Raw genomic sequence first — 23,881 nt, 5'->3', positions numbered from 1 at the left:
CTACAGGCCCATACCACCATGTCCCGCTAATATTGTATTATTTCTAGATCCAGAGTCTCCCTATGTTGCCCAGGTTGGTCTATGAATATAATAAATTAGTAAAGAAAAATAATGCCTTCTTATCAATCAAATTGATTTTTCAATTTTCCTTTCCATGCCCCAGTTTTGGTTCATTTCTTTGATGTTCTGTCAGTGTCTGTCAAAGGTGCATATTGGAATATGGGAAAGAGATTAAAGAAAGCAAAAAAGGTAGACAGTATCCATTCATTCACATTTATGGAGAGCTTAGTAAGTACCAAGTCCTGTGCTAAGGGCTGGGATCACAAAGATGAACAATACCTCTCACGATGTTAGCAGTCTTGTCGGGAAGATAGGCATGTAAATAAATTATTACACTGTGTGATAAGGACAACAATGTAAAAATGTAGAATATACAGGAACATTCAAAGGAAGGAGTGACTAACTCTATGGTAGAAGGGGCGAGGCAAGAAAGTTTCTAAGAAGGGCAATAGCCAAGCCAATTTTCAAGGTGTATAGGTGTACAGCTCTGGAGTAGATAGGACATTTGAGGCCAAGGGATAAGCAAAGAAAGCTGAAATAGTATGCAGGGTGTTATTAACGGATCACATGTCTGTCTCCCTTAATAGACTGTGGACTCTAGTCTATTAGAGAAGACATGTTTATGTTAACTTTTGGTTTTTCAGAGGCTGGTTATAGCAGATGCTCAATAAAACTTTGTAGGATTGATGATTCTATCAGTAAGGTAACACACATAACATATGAATTTATAGAGCAGTTGTTTCTCACACTTGTAGACAATAACTTAATTTAAAAATTGAACATACTACTAGGTTTAAAGAAAAAAAAACAGTTCTAAAAGTAGTCTTTCATTTGCTGACCTTAAGGGATGCAAATAAATACTGTACTTAAGACCAATGCTAAACTCAAAGCTCAGCAGCTGAAAATTATCCTTAAACAGTTCATTAGTAATAATTTGGTGACGTATGGAGCACTAGGGTGGTCCCCGTACTGAGTTAAGCTCTTTACACAGAAGTCATTTGTTCCTGACAGTAACCCTAAGGCATGTATCTTCATTTTACAGATGTGATGGGGTAGTTTACCAAGTTTGATCATTATACTCTTAGTTTGGAAAGTTACATTATTTTCCTCAACAGCTATAATATGTAGTTCCAATTTCAGTTATAACTGTTTTTCTAATGCCCCAAACTGCAAAAGTCATATTACATGTACCAGCTCTCCAATTTTACCTCAAAGTTGAAGGACTGAAAAGATGAGAACATTTAGAACATCAGAGCAGCTTTGATGTTACAAATCATGCAGTGTATTTAATTTGTGATATCTAGTCTTCTTTGCTGATTATTGGTACTTAGTATTTATTTTAATGACAGTTAGCCCCTTTGAACTTTGTTTTACATGTGTAAAAATAAGTAACCTGGCCCTTTTCAATGCTCAAGTATCAGACTTTTCTATGTATATTTAATATATTTCCACCACTACCTGCTGCTAGATAATTGGTTCCTGAAATTCTTACTGAGTTTCAGTGAAACATAAGATGATCTGTTTTAATGTAAAGTTTCCATTCCAAAGTAAATCTGTAATTTGCTTATTTATTTCCATCCTCCCTATAAAAGCCATGTCTCATCACTCTCAGAATGTAATATTAGGTCCACCTTCACATAAGAATGGGTAATAAATAGGTTTATTGCCTCTTGGTAGGGTAAATCAAATCTTTTACTCCTTCTAATTCATTCTTCACTTCTTTTTAGAAATCAAGTGACTTCCCTGCCATCTATAAAGTTGTTTCAGCTAAGGAATAACTAATCAATTATTTTTTCCTATTTCAAAGGAAACCTATCAAAAGCCCTAGTTAGAATATTTTAAAGTCAATTATGGAAGTTTAAACAGCTGGCAAAAATTATTTTTAAGTGATATTTCAAGATACATCTTCACTCACAAATGTTCTCAGATAACTATGAGTTTATTTAAATGAAGGACTTTCCTAATCAGAAGGATCCAGAATTCTTATGGACATCACAGATTCTAAAAAACTTCTCTAGATAAAATCTGAGTAGAGTGATTATGTAAATGAAATGAAATGTACCAGAAAGGCAACACTGACAGCAGATGTTCTTGAGTAAGGAGACATGATTATCACCTCTTTCAAAACTAAATTCCATAAAATAAAATTTAAAATGCCATACAGAAGGCAGAAAAACTTTGTCTAAATCACCTCTTGGATGCTGTGTTTTTATTACAGCAGACCCTTTTCAAACACTAGATGAATGGCAAAAAGAATCCTGGCCTATTACTAAATATTGGTCAAAGACACGAGTAGGAGCAGTGGCAGACCCAAAGAGAATGAACTAAAAGGTGAGTGGGCAAAAGTTCACCATTTATAGTTGGATACTTTATATGCTTTGAATATCAAATATAAAACAGCATTATAAATAAAAGCTACTGTGTGTATACATTTGTGTTTTTCATTTGTTTTTCAAGAAGATACCCCATGTACTAAGTACATTCAATTCACTCCAGTAACACTAGTGCTTAAAGACATCTCATCAACAGTTTTAGAACTCAGGAATTAGATGAAGAGGACAAAATCATTCTTATTCTGTTGTATGTCTAATTTACACTTTCAGTAGGCAAGTGTCCCTCCACATGATCGCAATACACTGTCCTGTTTATCTACTTTCTGTTCCTCAACATGGCATCCTTCAAACGCTCTCCTGATTTAGGATAAACATACTCCAGTTATCACCCCTTCCTGAATTAATCCAATTGGAAATGAAGTCAGCATCCAGTTATGCTGGACAGTACTCTAACACAACATCCTAGAGGAACTATTGTAATTGTGTTGCATACACCTCCCCTACCAGGGAGGACACGTTTTGTTCTCAATAAAACTAAATGTGGAACAATATTTCAATTGGAAAACATTATTTAATATTAATATGTTTTGTGAAGTTTACTGTCGTGAAAGAACTATGGCTGCAAGAAGTCCCAAATGAACCTAACTGGAATTTAATATCTGATGAACTAGAAAGCAGGCCAATTTGCTAATGGGTCAATGCCAAATAACCAATCTGTAGAATTTACAAAATGTAGTGTTTACCAAAATCTTGTCTATCAAGTTTATAGCAATTCACAATGTTAAGATTTTTTTAATAACCTTTGAAGACTTCTGCAATTTTATGTGACTGGATTTCATTGGGTCTTTTATTAATTCATTACAGCTGGATAAAACTAAGGCCAAAAGAGAAGAGGAGAGTTTGAGGCCTCAGAGTCTAGTTAGGAGTTCTGGCTCCTAACTGCTCTAACAATATCTGCAGTATTAATTTTCATCCATTTTCCTCATCCCCATGTATGTGCATGAATGATATGGCAGTGGGGAAGAGGCCTCTGAAGAAGATGTTTGGGGGCACAGCCACATGAGCAGAAACTGGTAAAAAGAACAGGAGAGGAGAGCAAGGTATTTATCCCTAAGGATATGGTCTGAGTCCTAGAGAAAGAAGATTGGAATTAAAAGCTGAAGGAGGTGAAGAAGCATTTCCTAGGAGGGATCTCCTTCAGGACAGAGAGAGGCCAGAACCACTTGGCTCTTGGAGGGTTGGCAATGTCGGGAGCACACAAAGCCATGCCCTAGGCAGCTAGCTATGTTTCTGGTCTATACAGCCAGCCATGAGGTGACCTGATCAAGGTGGCTTCCTTACATGGATTACAAGGAAGACTTCTACCAGAGGGCTAGAGCTCAGGAGACAGAAATATTTGGAAATTATTGTTGGACATTTGGGGAGAGATGCTGAAGTTTGGCAGCTAGGCTGAAGAAGGCTTCCAGATAGGACTTCTTGGTATTATTATAATCACATCTGTATCTTTAGGCTAGGAAGACTTGGGGACATTTGAAATTACTACAACACTTAAAGACTGGTCAATATCTTTTAATCATTGATCTTAGATAAAAATCAAATTGCTCCACTTCCAAGAGAGATTTACTATTTGTCTAAGAGGAGAGCTCTTAAAAAAAGTTACCAGCTGGGCATGGTGGCTTATGCCTGTAATCCCAGCACTTTGGGAGGTCAAGGTGTGTGGATCACAAGGTCAAGAGATTGAGACCATCCTGATCAACATGGTGAAACACCATCTCTACTGAAAATACAAAAAATTAGCTGGGCGTGGTGGCGTGCACCTGTCATCCCAGCTACTTGGGAGGCTGAGGCAGGAGAATCACTTGAACCTGGGAGGCGGAAATTGCAGTGAGTAGAGATCGCACCACTGCACTCCAGGCTGGCAAGAGAGCGAGATTCTGTCTCAAAAAAAAAAGTTACCATAAACAAATGAGTTATTCATACTGAAAGATATTATTAGGAAAGAGAGGAAATTACAATCAATTCAAGTTCTGCTTAACTTTTACAATGTTCAGTTTCTACTTTCTCTTATATTATAACTTCATCCTTTTGTCTTTGAAAAATCAAATTAGATAATAAGCCTATTTGTATAAATATAAAAAGCTTATGTTACAAGAGTACTTCTCAGACTTCAGAACTTCAAAAGACTAATTTAATGCATCAAAGTCTAAATCTTCAGATCTTAGGATTTTAAAGTCAGTAGAGCTCATTTCTATTTAAAGTTTCCCTGGTGTGCTTTTCTATTTCTGAGAAATTTTACAATAACAAATAGTTACTAAAAATAATCTCTTTGAAATTACAGTAACTGCATGAGAAAGAAGTTGCACTCTGTAGTCACAACATCATAAAAAAGCATTACCATGTTTAACCACAAATTGCTTAGAAGTTCTATTAAAAGAGAACAGAAGATTCCTGAATCTCAGAATATGATTCAAATCTTATAAGTAAAAGAGATCTCAGAAGTCTTCTGGTTCTGTCTTCTTCACTAGTTCTCCCAAAACTGTTCTCAAGGAAGAGAATGTTTCTAGAGGAAGCGGGTGTCCATTATGCTCAAGTGTTAGTGACACAATAAGAAAGGACAAGATCTGGGATTTACAAGGTGGTCACTTGAAGAGACTGTTTGCGTTTAGTGGAATCTAAGAGGTAGAAGACTGATCACAAAAAGTTTCAAAGTTATTAGGGGATAAGGATGTGGTGACAGTTCATCAACAGCTCTTCCAAGAAGCTTGTATCTGAAGCAAAAAAAGTGTGGAAGCTTGGAGTAGGGGTGAATGGTGAAAGGGGGTTATAAAAACTGTTCATGTAGTTGCAAAGGTTTTTTTAAAGAGTTTTTTTTTCCTTTTTAAAGACTGAAGATATTTGAATAACATTAAATGCTGACAACAAGGAACAAATGGTAAATTAGAGCTTAAAGGTGAAGACAAGAAAGATAGGGGCAAGAATGTTGAGAATGGGCAGGGGAGACTTGAAATTGCTACTGCAGAGAATGAAACGGCTGACTAGGGAAACAGAAAATGGTCAGCCAGCACTGAGGTCAGCAACCGTACTCTGTACTGTATTGAAGAGTGTCCCCAATTTCACGTATACTGTAACCACCTCAAAATGTGACTTTATATCTGCAAAGAACGTATTTCTAAATAATTAGTTAAGTCACAATGAGGTTACAGTGGATTACAGTGGATATCATGAGTGATATCCTTAAAAGAAGAGGGGAGTCACAATACAGAAGGCCATATAAAGACCGGAGTCATGCTGCCACAAATCAAGGAAAGCAAAGACTGACTGCAACCACGAAGAGGCAAGAAAGGACTCTTACCCAAAGCCTTCAGAGGGAGCGTGGCTCTGCCAATACCTGACTTCAGGTTTCTAGCTTACAGACTGTGAGAGAATAAATTCCTACTGTTTGAAGCAACCTAGTTTATGATAATTTGTTACAGCAGCCCTAGAAAACCAATACATTAATTAAGAGTTTATTTTGACAGTAATCTGCATGGTTTAGGGGATTTTCTCTAGCAGAGCTAAGAGCAAGTGCAGGTGTAGAGAAGGCAAGCAGCTGGCAAGACCTGGGAATGCACTTCTGCCAACTGTGTGTCACCCAAGGGCAATAGGGATAAGGTGTTCAAGATACTAGCAAGAATTTGGGTTAAAAAATGGATCGCAGAGTATAACTGAAAAGAAAGAAAAGCATGAACACAGAATGATGATTATGGATAGGGAAAAAGCATAAAGGCTTTAAGGGAAGAGTGATCTCAATGAGAGTAAAACACAGCCTAGTGAGATGTTGCAATTTAACATTTAATAGGTGGACCAATTCCTGAAGACAAGATCCAAAGTATGAAGTAGTGTGGATAATGAGGAGATCAAGAAACTGAATGGTTAGACTAGAGAAGGAATGAAGACTGAGCTAGGTGCTAAGTCTCCCCTCTCCAGTGAAACGAAGGCTGAGGCAGAGAATGTAGTGAAGGGTTGACTGATATCTGAGAGAGGTAAAGGTTACTATACTTACATGAGAAAAGGCTCAAAAATTTTTTTTGTACTCAGTATTTTTTTTTAACTCCAGTAGGGATAAATCAGATGTAAATTATATGGTAGTGAGATATGAGAAAATGAACAGCTCTTAATTGAGAGGGAAACAGGGAAGAGGCATGGAGTCAGGAGACAGCTATGTTTTAATAAAGGCAATAAGGCAGATAGCATGGTCAACATAGAGGTAGTTTGAAAAATGAGCCCATCATCTGGATGATCATTATTTCTCATCTACCCCATATTTATAGAGACTTAACTTGGCTACAACAACATTACTCTGATATATAAAACCTTACCTCTACTCATGTCCTTTAGTTAAGCCTAGAGGTTTTTTTTGAAATACAGTAATATTGGTTCCTTATTAGGGCAGTAAGTGGTTCTTCCACTGGCAAACGTTTCCAATCACCCAAATCATAGGCACCAAAGAACATTGCTGGAAAGGTCACTGATGCTTTATGATGTGCTTGAGAAGGTAAAGCACATCGGTGAAGAACATAAAACTTTTATGATATATTAGAGTCTAGAATATAGTCACTTTTTATGGATTCTAATTATTACAGAGGCTGATGGTCCTGAAGAAGACAAAAGGTGGACTAACTGCCACCATAGAACATTTTTTTCTAAGCTGCATCAGTATCTACAATGAAATTCTGCTACTTAGAAAGCACTGTCTAATTATATACAGACAATAAACTAGAAAGAATTACAGCAAGAAATCCAGAGAACCTTCTGGGATATTGTCAGAGTGTGGCCATATACCATCAAGCTCTATACCATAGAAAGTGATGATATTCTTTAACCTTCTTTAAGACCGTGACATCTGTACCTACCATACACATTGTATTTTGAATGGATTCATTAAAGTCAACAAGAGGCCTTCCTTATTATTAAAGCCATTATAGATGTGATTCAGCCAGCTGGAACAGTTAATAACAAGAACAACTGCAACAACAACAAAGCTATTTTTGGCTAGATGCATCAAGTGCAGGAAAAAAAGGAAGCAATAACAGGGTAGCCAACAGACTAATAGTGTAGAGAGGAGAGGTTCATGCATGCAACTACAACACACACTGAAGAATCTTAACAGAAGTACAGTTAAACTGCTATAGGGATTCTGAAAAAGAAAAGACCAGTTTGGCTGGCAGGGTCCCAGAAAGTTTCACAGAAGAGATGGCCACAAATAGAAAGAAAAACAAACACCGCATGTTCTCACTCATAAGTAGGAGTTGAACAATGAGAACACATGGACACAGGGAGGGGAACAACATACACCAGGGCCTGCTGAGAGGTGAGGGGCGAGGGAAGGGAACTTAGAGAAAGGGTCATGGGTCATTAGGTGCAGCAGACCACATGGCACACATATCCCTATGTAACAAACCTGCACGTTTTGCACACGTATCCCAGAACTTAAAGTAAAAGAAAAGAGCGCTTTCCTCATCTTCTTGCTCATTTCAAACATTCCCAACTAATCCAACAGGAAAAAAAAACCAAAGCAAAGCAGATTTAAAATCCTGAGTGGCTATACAGATACCACATATTTTATATGCCACCACATATTTATTGATATATATATATGATATATATATATCATATATAGATAGATCGATCATACATATGATCGATCTATCTATCTATCTATCTATCTATCTATCTATCTATCTATCTAATCTATCTATCTCAATACTTAGAAGCCTGAAAAATCCAGTGGGTAGAAATTCAGAAGTATTGGTAGAGACTGCCACAGAAATGATGGCAGCTCACTTGTCAAGATTTATTTTCTTCTTTTCTCTCCATATGTTATCACTTGATATAATACACTAGCCTAATTTGGACAATTTCAGCAGATGGACCTGGAAGCTGAGGGTTTTATCTTTTCCAACCACCCTTCCCCAAGGTGAAAGTATGATGTTTCAGCATTATCTTGCCAGACAAACTGCACTAGGGGTTGTGGTAGGAAATCTGTTTACAAGTGGATGGACTAAAATACTGAAACAGAAAAAAAAAAAATTCAAGTATGCACTTTTTAGGCCTTGGGTAAGACAACGGCAGCCAGAGGACAACACTGCTATTGTGGTGACGTAGAACACTATTTTTGGATGGCACTTTAATAAAACAATGAAATTCATGATCTTGAAGTTTACAGAATGAAATTTGAGTTATAATTGCTATCTATCTCTATGCCCAAGATAGCAAAAGAGGCATCAGACACATCTGAGAAATTTCTGGTTTAGCTCCTCAAATTGCAAACTGAGATCTAAATACTGAGTTTTATTTTAACAATAAGCCATACTATCATCCTTTTGATTAATACCCAATAGCTAGCTATATCTGTTGGCTAATTTAGCTTATCTTGAATTTGTGGGCCAACATTTTAGATAAAGAGCTAATTAGGGTATAAAATAAAATGAACTGGTTTATAGTACAGAAAAATGGTCAGCAGAATACAAAGATCTGAATTATTAAAAGTTCTGAAGTCATGAAAGAGGATGACCTTTATAAAAGAATAGCAATCTGCTTCAATTTATGGAAATGGTACAAGCTACTAGCCAGTGGAACTTAAGGCTGCATAAAAGGTGAGAATTCTCAGGCATATTCCATCATACTTTGTGACATCTAACATTCCCGTTTTCTGTAATTGCTGCCTCTTTGATGTTTTCATCCTGAGTTTTCCTCTCCTAGCCAAACCTTGTAGGGCCATAGAATAGGATGTTGCACTTGGTACACAAAGTTCCTTCAACATAGCACAGTGAGTAACTGAGTGAGAAGTAAACTAAAAATTTAAAAGGAAGGCTACGAGGATGAAATTTTTAAAAGGAATCTGGGCTTATGATACATTATGGCATTTACATCAAAACTATTAGAAAAGTCGCTGTAAAAGCTGCATAATAAGCAAAGTTGGACAACAGAAACTGTGCTTGGCATAAGCTCCTTATGGCTAGGAGAGTGCAAATAAGCCAAATACAAAATATTCTGAGCCACCAAGTTAGGATAATCACCTACAAATACAATATATTTCACTGTCATAGTGAAGAGGAAGTCATATATCTTCATAAAATAATACTCTTTAAGGTGGTGCCTGTGGGTTATTAGCCTTGTAAAGAATTCTGACAATCATATTCCTATAGAAGTTCACTGATCCAATATACAATTTGATTGTAATGTATCTGTTACATTCATTAATTTATTCATTCAATATTTATTGAACAATTTAGCACCACTGCCCTGGGGGTGGGGCAGAGGCAGGGGTGAGGAGAGGAGGAAAGGGGGAAAAAGAGAAACAGAGACTGACTGATCCAACGTTTTTACTTTGGTTTTGGAAGCCAAAGTAAAAGCTTGACCCAAAGGAGCTTATGATCTAGTAAAGAGGAAAAAATATATTTTCTAATCACATGATTCTTCTTGCTTTTTACTATTTTTAATTGATAAATAATTGTACCTATTTATGAGGTAGTGTACTATTTTAACATCTGTATGCAATGTGTAACGATCAGATCAGTAACTGGCGTATCCATTACCTCAAACACTTACTTCCTGTGTTGAGAACACTGAAAATCTGCTCTTTTGGCTATCTAAAAGTATACAATCAATTGTTGTTAATTATAGTCACCCCACAGTGCTATAGAACACTAGAATTTATTCTTCCCATCAAGCTGTGCTGTTGTATCCATTAACCAACCTTTGGCTGTTTCCCTTCATGTTTCCAGCCTCTAGTAACCACTATTCTACTCTCTACTCCTATGAGATCAACTTTTAAAGCTTCCACATGTAAGTGAGACCATGCAGAATTTATCTTTCTGTGCCTGACTTATTTTAGTCAACATTATGTGCTCCATGTCATCCATGTTGCTGGGAATGATTAAGATTTCCTTCTTTTTTATGGCTGAATAAAACGCCATTGTATATATTTATACACCACATTTCCTTTATCCATTCATCTGATTATGAACACTTAGGTGGATTGCGTATCTTGGCTATTATGAATATGGCTGCAATAAACATGGGAGTGCAGATGTTTCTTCAACATACTAATTTCCTCATCACCCAGAAACTGTGTGATTCTTAAGATGGGTTCAACTGTTGTAGAAGACTGGAAGGGGACTAATAGGACTTCCAGCTGAAGAGATCAAGAAATGATTTTGCTAAGATGGGCATAAAGGAACAGGGGTATCTGATCAAAGGCAGAGGAGATGGGAGTACTGCAGGTGGTAGGAAGGAGTGGGCCACTGTGAGGCATGTGAAGTCACCACTTTGGATGGAACTTACAGTAGAGGCAAGAGCCCAGACTGGGTCTCTAGCCTGAGATTTGAGAGCTCAGCAATGCTTTTACTTGGTTTTTGTCAGCTCCCTTTTCTCATTTAGACAACTATTCCAAACTCTCCTTAATCACCTGCATCCCCTTGTACCCCACCATCATCAGATTACCTAACCTCTACCTGACAGAGAACAGCCTTCCAGCAAAGCATCTTTCACCTTCTCCTCACCTACTCCTCAAACAAAAATAAATATTCATGCTGAATCTTGCCTCCTGCCTTAGAAAATGGAGTTCCTTTTAACCTGAATTCTGTTCCTATCCTCTCCTGATTTCTCAGAAAACTGCTCCGTTATTAATCCTTTCACCTTCAGCTGTTCCTCTACACAATCTCAGCATTTAAAAATGCTAAACTCTCCTATTCATCTTTGATGCAGCTTCCTCTTTCTGTTGTCTACACTCCAGCTCTCTCCCCTTCATCAGGAAACTCCCTGTAGCAGTCCTCTAAACTAGCTATCTCCACTTACATCACTCTTTACTTAAATCTGGCTCCTGTTACCTCTATTCTTATGACACGATCCCCTCTCTAAGGTCACCAAATACATTATAGTTGCTGCACCCAAGGGACTCTTCTCAGATTTTATGTTCAAAGATGTTACTGGTACCTAAAATCCAGATAAACCACTGATATCTTAACATATATCCATTACAGCCCGTGGATATCCAACCTTGCAAATAGGCCAACTACTGCTGGAAAAGTTTGATTCAGATCAAATTGATATTTGCAAGTATAAAATTATGACCATTTACAGTCATACACGGAAAAGACAAGATTTATTTGTTTAAGTCTCAAAATCATTAGTAAAGACATAAGACATTTCCCCAGAGGTTCTTTTCTAGGAAACATCTCTGTAATTGGGATGAATCATAGTCTTTTCCTACTATATGCCATCGTATAGTCTGTAAATACCTCACGCATGGATCAAAGGAGATATAAATAACATGAGGTATAATTACTTTTACTGAGTCTACTTTAACTGAACATAATTCATGCAGAAGTCTCAAAATAAGATACTATTTTGGGATAACTATGATTATGCTAAAGCCAACAGATCTTATTTTATCTTAGAACAAATAGTAAACTGCTTAGGAAGATGATAAACTCTCTTAGAATACTAAGAAGGGAAGACTTTACTCACCAGGCTTGGAGTATTTATAAAGTCATAAATAGACTTTCACAGTTCCCACTCTTTGTAATTCCTTTTCTTTTCTATACAGTTTGTTACAAGTGAGACTTCATGACAACTAATACTACCTCTCTAACTTAGTTCTTGCCACATAAAAAGGCTGGTCTCCACTGCTGAGTATCTAACCCTGACTATACTCTCCCAATTTCTTTACCAATTCAAATCTTGCCATTCCTTCAGATTTAATTCAAAGTCCTGTTCCCTATAATCTCTTACTCTGACAGCCACCACAACTGTTCTCAACTCTGCACTTGTATACTGTTTCTGTGACAGTGGATCATATAGTAACTTCCCAAATTTATGTATAAGGATGTGTTACCACACATTTTTATTCTGATACGGTCACTAGTATGCCTTGATCACATGATATTAGCCACAACACATAGGACTTACCTAAGATTCAGATTATATGCATTTACAACAAAGACATTTTCTTAAAAATACTTAAATATAAACACCTTTAATGTATACAATTTTAAAGATAGTATGTATAGGACAAGCTTTTTATAACATGTTTCTCCTTTGCCTAAATTCTATTCATCTATCAAGTCTAAACAAAAGCCAAAATATTTCCTGTCAAGTCTTTCTTAATTTCAGTTCTTACCAACATCCATCCCTAAATTTTAAAAAAACAAGCCTTCATTAAAACTAGGCATAAGAGTGGCTACAGTCTCTTTGAATTACAAAAGGAACAGGCCAGGTGCCGTGGCAACAGAGTAAGACCATTTCTAATGAATTAAAATAAATAAATAATAAGTAAAAAAATAAATATAAATGAATGATAAATAATGGAACCAACATGGCAAAGATGCTTTTTACTGATCCAAAAGGTTATTAATAATTTCCATAACTAAAATTAATTGGTAAACTATTTGGTAACTTCATTTGGATTTAACATTAAACCTGTTGTGGCCATTAAGACACCATTCTGAATTAAAACAAGTAAATCTATGAGCTAGAAAAAAAGTGTTCAATTCTTTTTAGGCACTATGGATTATAGATTATGAGTAATTTCCATGAACTCACATAAGGAACAGTATGAAGTTCCTCTCTTGAAGTATATCATGGTCAAGTTGGTAGATCTTCTACAATAAGGACATCTAAGATCAGTCCACAAAAATAGGAAGGTTTGGTTTTTAGCTTTGAGAGACACTGGTTAACTGAACATGTATCTGCTACCAATGAGTGATAACTGTGCCTAGAAAAGGCACTGACTATTATTTCTTCTTCTACTGCAAGTTAGCTTGTTACCACTAAGTCTCCAAGAACTTAATGTAATGAGAAAAATAAAGGAAGACCTGTTATGCCTTGACTTCCAAGGAGATCAGTGCTAAGGCTCATGCTTGACTACAGCATCTTTCCTTAGCTTGGATAATATGCCTTCCTTTTAAGCCTTATGTACACACATACTTTATTACCTGACTTTGGCACACTGGGCCACATTTCACTTATTTATCTTCTGCTAAAGGCCATTTAAAATTCTATGATGAAACAGGAAGGTATAAGTCATAAATAAACTATGAATATACAATAGGATTTTTAAACTTTGGTACCACAGTCTCACAGGTTATCGGAATTTCTACATGGAACCCTAAATTACTTTCAGACTACATTTATACAATGCAAAATTAATCCAAAGCATTCAAAGTTTTTGGAGAGAAAATATGTCACTTCAAAGAAAGTGGTTGTGAACCTAGAGATAAGACAAACAACTATCAACACAAATTTGTCACATTTAATGTCTAAGAAATTGTGTGGCAGCCTCACAATTTGAAAGACAAGGTGTTTAAAAGTTTAAAAATACCCATGCACTGTATGTAGATTATTTTAAAATGTTATATATGGTAAATAATAAGGAATTAGAGACAGATGTTTATTTAACAATACTCAGGTGTTTGTTTGTGAAAAATATTTCAGCCATAAAAGTCAGACATGTAGCATGAACCACAGAGATAATGGCCTTGGTCAGAGAAAAAGAAGAATAGCATAAATATGAAGCTTGCTGTCAAGAGATTAAAGAAAGCTATTTTTTTTCCCAAGGAAAAATATTAAAATGAAAACATGCAACACAATGTAGATTACTGTCTATTAGTGTATTATAACCAAATGAGATTATTCACTGGAAAAAGTACTTCATAAAACAATATTGAGAAACAAATGTAAATCAGTAGTTTCATTTTAATTTCTCTTTCAAGTATCATTTCCTAAGAAAAAGAGATGAGTAAACCACAATGAAATTATGTGGATTAAGTTATCACAAAATAAAACACTTAAAAATATGCATTTTGTGTACAGGCAGGATAATCCTTGGACTTTACCCCATGTGGTCAAATGCAATACTCTTGTGTGGAGGGAGTGAAAGCCACTGAGGACACTTAATGCTTTATCTCCTACATAACTTCATTAGGGAAAGGCAGATGATTTAGAAGTTACTGACATTCTTTCAACGTCTTATACTTTATGCAGTACAGAGGAGCCAACGTACGATAAATGAACCTGGACTAGTTTTGCTCAGCCCAGATTCTATGACAAGGTGAGTTTGCATGCTTTTTAGTAGTCAGATATATATAGGGAGCCTATGTGACAAAATATGTATAATAATATATTGTTACATGATATATTAATATAATTTTATATAACATGAAAATATCTGTGCAAAATAAAATGAAGAAAATGACTTTCATTTAGAGAGCTGTGCAAATAATTTTCAACATTAATAAGTAAACAATTTCTGTATTTAGTTTCATATTTTTTACAAGTGAAGCATATGAACTTGGCTTTGCATGTGTACACACATATACTCCAGCAAGTGAGTACTGTTTTAACATTACTTTGCAATATTCAACACAAATATCAATTATGAAAAAAATGCAAAAAAAGTTCTAATAATTAGAAAAATGCAGACAGAATATTTTGAATAAGGAAAAAATCTATAAAGGTAAAAGAGAAAAGGCACAGCCTTTATAAATAATGAAATGGACATATGTCAACAATAAAGAAGAAACAAGGTAAACCTTTTTTGGACAAACCCAAAAAAGAAGCATATACATTCACAATGAAACTACATACTATGTAAAACCAAAAGGCAGGCATTAGCTCCTGTTAAGATGAATTTCTGAATTCAAAGGTCCACAGGGTTTAGACTCAGGCCAAAATCTCACCTTTGCTGAGAAATTTGATTTTCATATGAACAGGAAGCTAAAGTATATTGTTACATACAATTTGCATACTCGTCTGAAACTCTCTTCTCTGTTTTACTGCAAACGAGATTCTAAGTACATAAATATGTAGTGTCCATCTGCCACACCGTGAGTTAACAGTATTGTGATGGCACAGCTACTCACACCTTCTGCAATTGTTTTCTATCTCTCACATTTGCCCTCCAATGGGAAACTGACAAAAATATTTCAATGTATGTAACAATATTCTTTATGGTCAGTCCATAGTCTACAGAAAGTCATCACTCAAAGGCAATTCCACAAATATTACTCACAAAAGCTGCTTCCAAAATTCTGAATTTTGAAATAAACACATTGTGTAAAGGTCATAGTTATCAGCATTTTTCAGTGTGTTACTCTTAAAAAAAAATTAAACAATATATAGGACATCAATATTTAGGCACAGACATGACTGATGATTGAGTAAAATATAACACATATGTAATTTTCACTCATCTATGAAAATAATCATCTAATTAATAAAGAACACATATTTTGAGAATTTTTAATTAATGGTGCCATAAGACATGCAATCATTATAACCCAGACCTACCTTTCAAAATAGTAGGCATTTTTATAGCTGGCTGGTGTTAGAGTAATAGTATATAATAACACCAAGGCAAAATTTTTCTCCTATTGAAGTCAAGTGGTTCAGAGAGACACAAGGCTACATAACTATGTGTTTAACACCATCTTAGAATCTGAAACTCACAGAGATACAAATAAACATTTAATTAATTAAAAACCTCATTTCCATACTGAATTTTACATGATCAAATGCCAAGATCTTATTCATTTAAAGTTACAAATAACACGTTTCTGTAATTCTCTTCTTATACATGATCTAGAAAAATAACGTACCTTTTTACCCTCTAGTAGTTAAAAAAAGAAGAAATTGTCTTAAGACAGTTATTATCTGTTGTGTATCTGCCCCAGATGGTCCTCTGGCTCTGACATAAATCTCATCTCTGTTGGAATGAAAGAACGCCATATAAAATAAAATCTGTAAGTGTCTGATCACTAGACTGACGGGGGTAGGAAGAACTACTAATCAGACATGCATATGTGTGTATGACAGAGATGCTAAAAATAGGTAATCTTTAAAGATTTGTACCAAACTATAAATTTACTGAGTACCTGTAATATTCCTGGCATGGTATTAGGACCTCAGATATAAAAACAAATATGGTACAGTGTCTCTAAGTTAAAGGAGCTCAAATCCAACGAGAGAGATGAACAACAACAACAAAAAAGCCACCAAAAAAACTATTGGTTATTAACAGAAATGTATAGAGTACGATGAGAGTAAGAAGAGGGAATTCCAATAACCTGGAGGGGTCAAAAAATTGTTTGAAGTGGAAAGGACACTTAAGCTGTCTGGAGGAACCAATGGGAGCTAGCCAGATGAATGGGAACAGTTTGGAAGAAGAAACAGCATGAGTAAAGGGTGTCCCACGTGACTGGAGTGAAGAAAGGGCACGAAGTCACAGCAATAAAGAAGACCAAAAAAGCCACATGGAGTAGGACCTGAGCTTCCAGCAGTGTTCCACTTATGATGTGCAAGTGTTGTAGCGGATACAAAACACATACTCCCCATTGTTTTCTAAGGACATGCTGGCAGACCTCAGTTTGGAGGTGGGCCTTCAATTCATGTGTGAAATCTCAGTAAGCTCTTTAAATTCCCTTAGTCCAACTCCTAGATCCACTTACCACTATAGCTCTTGGCTCTGTAGTACTTAACTCATGACACAAAATATCTGTAAAACAGGTGCCTTACAAAGAATCATCAAACTTAGTGTGAACTAATTGTCATCCAATCCTCAGTGAGTGAAATACTTTTTATGGAAAATGGTGTGAAGGACATGCAGTCTATCTATACCTTTACAGTTGAGACACTCTAAATCCATGTAGAGTCCCAGTGTTTTGAGCTTTTATGAGACTGCTCTTTCTCATGTAATAGAATGTGTTTATTCCATTAGCCAACATGGACAACCACAATGAGGCTATGTGGAGTCACTAAAAATTTCATTATATTTCCCATAATGATGCTGTTCAGGATCTTGGCCATGAAATGTACAATGTCCTCTTTGTGAAGAACCATGGAAGACATTTCAAGTCTTTCAAAAATGCTTCTTCTAATCATCTGGTTTCCTTTGATCTTATAAACCTTGTCAATGATACCATTTGATTTCCTTGTATAAAAGGGACAGAAGCTCAGGGCCAATGTTTGGACCCATATTATACAGGAATGTAGAACCTTATAACATGTTTTGTATACTAACTTCAGATCTAGTTGTGTGTGTGTGTGTTTTTTTAATTTACCCTTATTTTCCCTTTATCTTGATTTCTTCTCTTACTTTTGGTGCTTCTATTATTATTATTTTTTTTTTTTGAGACAGAGTCTTGGTTCTGTCACCCAGCCTGGAGTATAGTGGTGCAATCTCATTCAGTTCACTACAACCTCCGCCTCCCAGGTTCAAGTGATTCCCATGCCACAGCCTCCCAAATATCTGGGATTAAGAGGTGTGTGCCATAATGCCTGGCTAATTTTTGTATTTTTAGTAGAGATGGGGTTTTGCCATTTTGACCAGGCTGGGGTACCGCTATTATTACATGATACATATTTATGTTAGCCATTTTAAACCTTTACTGGAATACACAGTATAAAATTACATTGACCAATTAGTTGATTGGCTCAAAAAATATGAAGAGTATCTATTATATGCCAGGACCCGTGCTGAAGGCTAGAGATAAAAAGTCATGGAGATAAACAACTAAACAAGTGATACTACAGTAAGAAAAATTTACATATAGCTAGTAGGAAAAGCATTCATATAGGGAACTCATAAAGCAAGGTACCCAACCAAGCTAAAGATAATCAGGAAGGCTTCCTGGAGAAACAGTTATCTAAGGTGACATCTACAGGTTGAGGAAGTCATGGAGAAGGCTCAGCATACTGTGCACTCTGGGAAAGAAGTGTGGTTCAGTAAAGCTAGAACGAATGGTACAACTAGGGAGACAGGAGATACGGCCAGAGAGGTAGGTCATAAAAGGCCTGGGTAAATCATGTTAGAGTAGATTTAACCTTGGAATACCATGAGACCCAGTGAAGGTTTCTGCTGGAAGCTCACAGAGTCAGATTTACACTGCAACATTTATTGAATGTTTGCCATTTTCCAGGCACTGTACTAACTGCTTTATGTACGTGACTTCACTGAATCCTAACAAGAGTCTTATGAAGTCATATAAAGTAACAACTGTTGTTATTTCCCTCAGGCTTGCTGAGGGAAAGTAATCTGACCTGTTACACTGCTAATCCTGGTGAAGCCCAGGATTCTAATCCAGGTCTTTTGACTCCAGTGCCTGGACACCTACTTCAGTGTGCTGCCACCCTCGTTTAGAAAAAGGCTTGACTCTACAGCTACAAAGTAAAGAAAGGACTGGTTATGTCAAGACCAGAATTAGAAAGACCAGCTGAGCAGCTGTATGATAATTCAGGGAACATACAATGGAGGCCCAGATCAGTAAGGCATTGCGAATGAAAAGAATTAATTTGAGAGATCCTTAAGGGGTAGAATCAAAGGCCTTGTTTGGGATTTCACAGCATGTGAAAAGCAAAGGGGAGTGAGCCAAGAATGACTCCCAGGTTTCTGGCTTGAGCAACAAGGTCAATGCCTTCAGTTCCTTCTTTATTAATTTTCCAGTTTTTTTTTTAACAGAAAGTATGTTCTGTTTTTACAGTTAAAAAACTATTATCTATTTTTAATAAAAAATGAGCCAGTGTTGAGAAAATCAAGTCATCAAGCTATTTCTGCAAGTTGATGGTAAAAAGAAAGAAAACAATTGAACCACATTTTTTTATCCCTCTTTCAAGCCAGGCTCTGCCAGAGAATGGAACCACAATTTGAAAGGACAGATAGTTTGAATGTCATGTTTTGTTTTGTGTTTTAAAGATTAGAGAAATCGAGGAGAAACTGGTAAATGCAGGAATCAGAAAAATAAAAGAGGCTTACAGAAAGGAAATCCTTTATATATAAATTTTCTTCATTTAAACAGAACTCACAGTAGAGCCAAGGATATCAGGGAGAAATCTTCGAAATAGAAAAAAAAAAAACCTACAAAGAGTAATTTATTTTTTTTTATTTTTAAATTTTTTTTAGCATTTGAAAAACTGTAAGCTTATTACACAGTGGAAAGAACATGAGCACTGGAATCTGGAATCCAAAAGACTTGAGTTTAAAGTTCCTCTGCTCCGCAGCAGTATGACCCTGGGAAAGTTGCTAAATGGAGCCAGGCTCCACAGGCACAGCATGAGGCAAACTACTACCTAGCTTAGGTAGGAGAATTATGGGATACGTATGAGTGGTGAAAGAGGTAGCTATGAGTCTAGGTCCCCATCACCAGATTGATCAGTAGGTCTGAGCTCGGACCTTAGTATCTGTATTTTTAAAAAGCTCTGTGGTTGATTCTACTGCATAGGCAAGGTAAAGAAACGTGCATAACTCAATGCCTGGCACATAGGAAGAACTTGATAAGTGTTAGATGGTTGTTTTTAGGTACAAAATAGGGCTTCTATCCTTCTTCTTTAAGGCTATCTTGCCTTTTTTCACTAAACACAACAACAAGATCTATCCTAAATAAGCAGCTCAGATTTTGTGCTGAAGGAAAAGAGGCGAGGTGGGCAGTGACTAAAAGGAACAAAGAAAACAATATGAATTCCCTTTATGGTCTAAAGTGGTACCATGGCATTTGAAAATTCAACATGAAGAGACATTAAAGGTCTCTGACATGCGGTCATGTATACTTCTCCTGAGGCAAATTTGAAAAATTTCTGCTTCATGATGTGCAGGTCACCAGGTCACTCAGGTGATCTGGGTGCTTACCCACTCATCAGTGTACAAATCTCATTTAGGTTCTGCTGCACTTTATCACCCTAAATAGATTTTTTTAAATGTTCCTTGTAAAATGGCCTCAAAAGAAAGTCAACCGCTAATCTATAAAAATATTTCCAAAATTGGGGAAATGAAGATGGTCTCAGAAAATATTCTAGCAAATGTCAAAAGTCTACTGTACAGCCACATCTTATTTAATGTAACGGAAAGGTCTTATCCAATTTCATAAATAGTTTCCAGCAATAAAAGGCTGTGTGAAAAGGTCAGAGTGCATGATATATAATACACCCAATATTTCAATAATTTGTCTGCCTTTCTGCCTTCCCTCCTAAAACATGCTGGCTGTTCAAAAGGGTAACTGAAATGCCACCCTGGGAGAGGCTTGCTGACTATTATAAATGCAATGTGAGCGACAGAGAGTGGTTTCTGTAAGCCATCTTTAGTCCTCCACTGTAGGCAACAAACAGACTGGATTGTTAGCTAGTTGTGCACTAAGCAAAAGTCTATGAAATTAAAATAGTCCAACAATGCTCTTGAAGACTGAGCTGTCTATGATTGGTATACTGCTTTTATTTCCTAGGTAGCTATCAACTTTCTCAGAGTAAATCACAACTATTGCAGACAAACATGAGAGTCCACAAGCAGGACTATTAGACACTATATATGTAATCTGTGTGTTAAGTCAGCAATTCTCTCTCCCTGAATACAAACTGAAGAATTTTGTTCAGGTGCACTGATCCAAATTACCTAGTGGGAATTTAATTTTTATTTAGTGGTTAACCCTGTATCCCCCTAGAGTAATAGTGGAAAGATTACATCCTTCATTCCTTTATATTTAGAATCTAAGCATATGAGCTAAATATGGATTGAAATATAAACTGCTTGCTTTGAATTCAAAAACAAGTATTTCGAACCTAAAACTCAAATCTATATGATGATCTCAACTCTTAATACATGAGCTTAAAGATCAGAAAGCCAGGCTGGGCCCCCTTCTGAGTCTTATTCCTGTTCCAAAAGGGAAGTCTGGACTAGATGACCTCTAAGATCCTCCTCATCTCTGATCACCAATTAAACTTTTTCTCTCTCTATTCACTTGAACTTTCCAGAAACAAGAGTGGCCCTCAACTCCCCAACTGATGTTTCCTTGGCTTCTGCCTGCTCTGCTCCTCCATTATCTCAGGCAGCATCACAACCACCTGCCTTGTGACTACCATCTATCTGTGTTCTGGACATTTAGCCTCTTTTTAAATTCTTTTTTTATTAAACTCTTAAAAGAAAATATTCCAGCTCACTAGTATTACGAAGGTACTTAATAATCTGGAGATTTTTTTTTTTAACTAAAATCATACTATAAATATAAGCAGCAAGTAGTTACAGTAGAAAGAACATGAGCTATTCAGTTAGATAAACTGTATTCCAGTAATTTTGATGAGGTTCTTTATCTCAACTTCTGCTTCAGTTTTGCACGATGAGATAAATATTTAAAACTACCACACACAGCTGTTATGAAGATTAATTGATCATGGGCATATAAAACACATAGCATAATGCCAGGTACCTAGTAAATGCTCAGTTAATGTTAGCTGCTATACTATTGTAATTATCCTCATCATATTTTTTATTTTTATTATTATAGTATACAAGTCCCATTCTATGCTTCTAACAAATAAATCATCTAACTGTAGTCTTCTAACTGCAAATAGAATCATCTGTATTTCTTTTACTGATATAGGAAGGATGTTGGGAGACCAACTACCCAGACCAGCTGGCAGGAAAAATTACATATTGTGGCTATTGACTAGTGCTTGAAGTGATGACTAAGTAACACCCATTCACCAAGTTATAACTCAGTTTGCTACTAAAATATTTTCTAGGTTTCAAAACAGAGAGCTCTAGAGATTGTTCTATGATGTTAGAAATACCTTTAAATAATTCATTAAATACTTTAAAATAGAAAAACACTGTTGAATGAGAAGGGTGAGTCTAAGTTACATGTCACAGTAAATGGTATCAAAAAAAAAAAAAGCATCACTACTTTAATATCTTCGTGCCTCTCCACCCCACTCCACAGGCATGAAGAACTGTATTCTCCATGAACTTCTATGGGTAGACAGGCACTTATATACATATGAATGTCAAGCTCACAAGTTCATGTTATATTAGTTGTAATCATAGAATATAAAAAACAAGCCAAACTAATACAGATAACATTTTTGGTTTACCATATCATGTGATTTTGAATTGATTGTGAACCTTTCTTTAAATCATGGGTACTTGGTTATAAATATGTGTAGTCTTGGCAAGTTATACTTTTTATCTTAAAGTACATTAAATACTAAAAGAACAACAGTGATGCTATTTAGGGAAAGAAGAATTTATAACTCTTCTTACATAATGGTTCAAGACTTTTCATGTTATGCAAAGCAGTTTTATGAAAATTTATCAGTTACCAGATGAAGGTGATAATTTGTCACAGAGATCACCATTATACAATATGGCTTACCAGAAATCAGAGTGAAAGCAGAAACATGCAAACACAATTCTTCTATTATGTGACTGTGGGCTTATGTTTCCAAATAGTTACCTTTTCTTCATATGTGTGTTATTTGTGTGTACAAATGTGTATAAATATATAAACATGCAAATATGCAGAACTATAGTTAAAAAGTACAATTGGTTTTTGTTTACATCAAAATGTAAGCATTTAAATGGCTGCGATATTATCAGTGGAATCACTTTCTGCTCACATATGCCCCTGAACAGACACAGCTTGAAAGAAGTGTGATATGAGCCAGAAATTAGGAAGCAGAAGAAAGAGGTTCTAGAAATCCTAAGAGCCAAATGTATAGTCAGTTTAAGTGATAAGATTTTTTTGTTTTTCATGAATACTGGAGGAATGGATTAAGTGATAAGATACTTTTAAGACACTTTTGCCACTTTGAGAAATATTCTAACACGGAATTATAGCCTAACTCTATATGTAAATATACACACACACACATATATATATGGTTTTATATATGTGTGTGTGTATCTATCTATTTAATACAGAGTTATGTTGGTTCCAAAAATGGGGAAATAATTTCTTACAGAGATCTCTTTTAAATCTCTAAAGAATACACAGCTAAACATTTTAGTACATAGGTCAACTTGGAATAAAAATGCCAAGTAGTCAATGTTAGTAGTCAATTTGAGATAAAGTATTAAAAATCCTTTATAAACTCTAAAGGGCTATATATAAAGTTTAGCAATTTTTGCCACTTTTATAAAAAAGGTACATTTTGAGATGGGGGCTTACCTTCTCTTAGACGGTCTACCACAAAAGTAAAGCCTGTAGTTCTTGGATGTAAAACATATTCGTATTTCTGAAGTCCATTCTTTTCAGCAAACTCATTACTTCGAGCCTTGCTATTATCTTAAAAAAAAAAAAAATGGACCATTAGAAATCATAAACTAAAGGGAAATACATGAGGTAGGAAAGAAGTGCAGAATTTTATTGATAAAAATAGCAGTTAATTGTTCTATAATTACTGGAGTCAAATGAGAAGATACAAACATTGCAGATGGTTCGATATCAAGATCCCAGACCTACTTACGTAACCAGACCCAGGTTTGGCTATTTGCTGCTCTAAAGCCAAACACAAGAGGCAAAGTTTGCTAGGAGGGAAAGCAGGTTTTAATCAGAGAGCCAGCAAACTGAGAAGACAGAGAACTAGTGTTCTATAGTACCATCTTAAGTTTTAAAATTTATCATAGAGCTTTTAAAAGAAAACTTGGTATGAGAGACATGGGAATGGTACAAGGTCTGTGTGTCTTGTTC

At 35.8% G+C, this 23,881-nt stretch overlaps 1 protein-coding gene across 5 annotated transcripts in view; it reads right to left on the bottom strand.

Annotated features, from left to right (window-relative positions):
* The window catches only part of LCLAT1 (lysocardiolipin acyltransferase 1), a 201,072-nt gene that overhangs the window by 64,403 nt on the left and 112,788 nt on the right, over positions 1 to 23,881 (bottom strand). For all 5 annotated transcript variants that reach the window (XM_012475503.2, XM_012475500.3, XM_012475499.2 and 2 more), the window contains one exon: positions 23,360 to 23,476. In XM_012475503.2, the coding sequence (XP_012330926.1) occupies positions 23,360 to 23,476 (117 nt within the window). The remainder of the gene's footprint in view (positions 1 to 23,359; positions 23,477 to 23,881) is intronic.

The sequence above is a fragment of the Aotus nancymaae genome, unplaced genomic scaffold (genome assembly GCF_030222135.1).
Source record: "Aotus nancymaae isolate 86718 unplaced genomic scaffold, 86718_ANA_hifiasm-v0.15.2.pri h1tg000057l, whole genome shotgun sequence".
NCBI classification, from domain to species: Eukaryota; Metazoa; Chordata; class Mammalia; order Primates; family Aotidae; genus Aotus; species Aotus nancymaae.
This window is presented reverse-complemented; position numbering and strand designations above follow the sequence as displayed.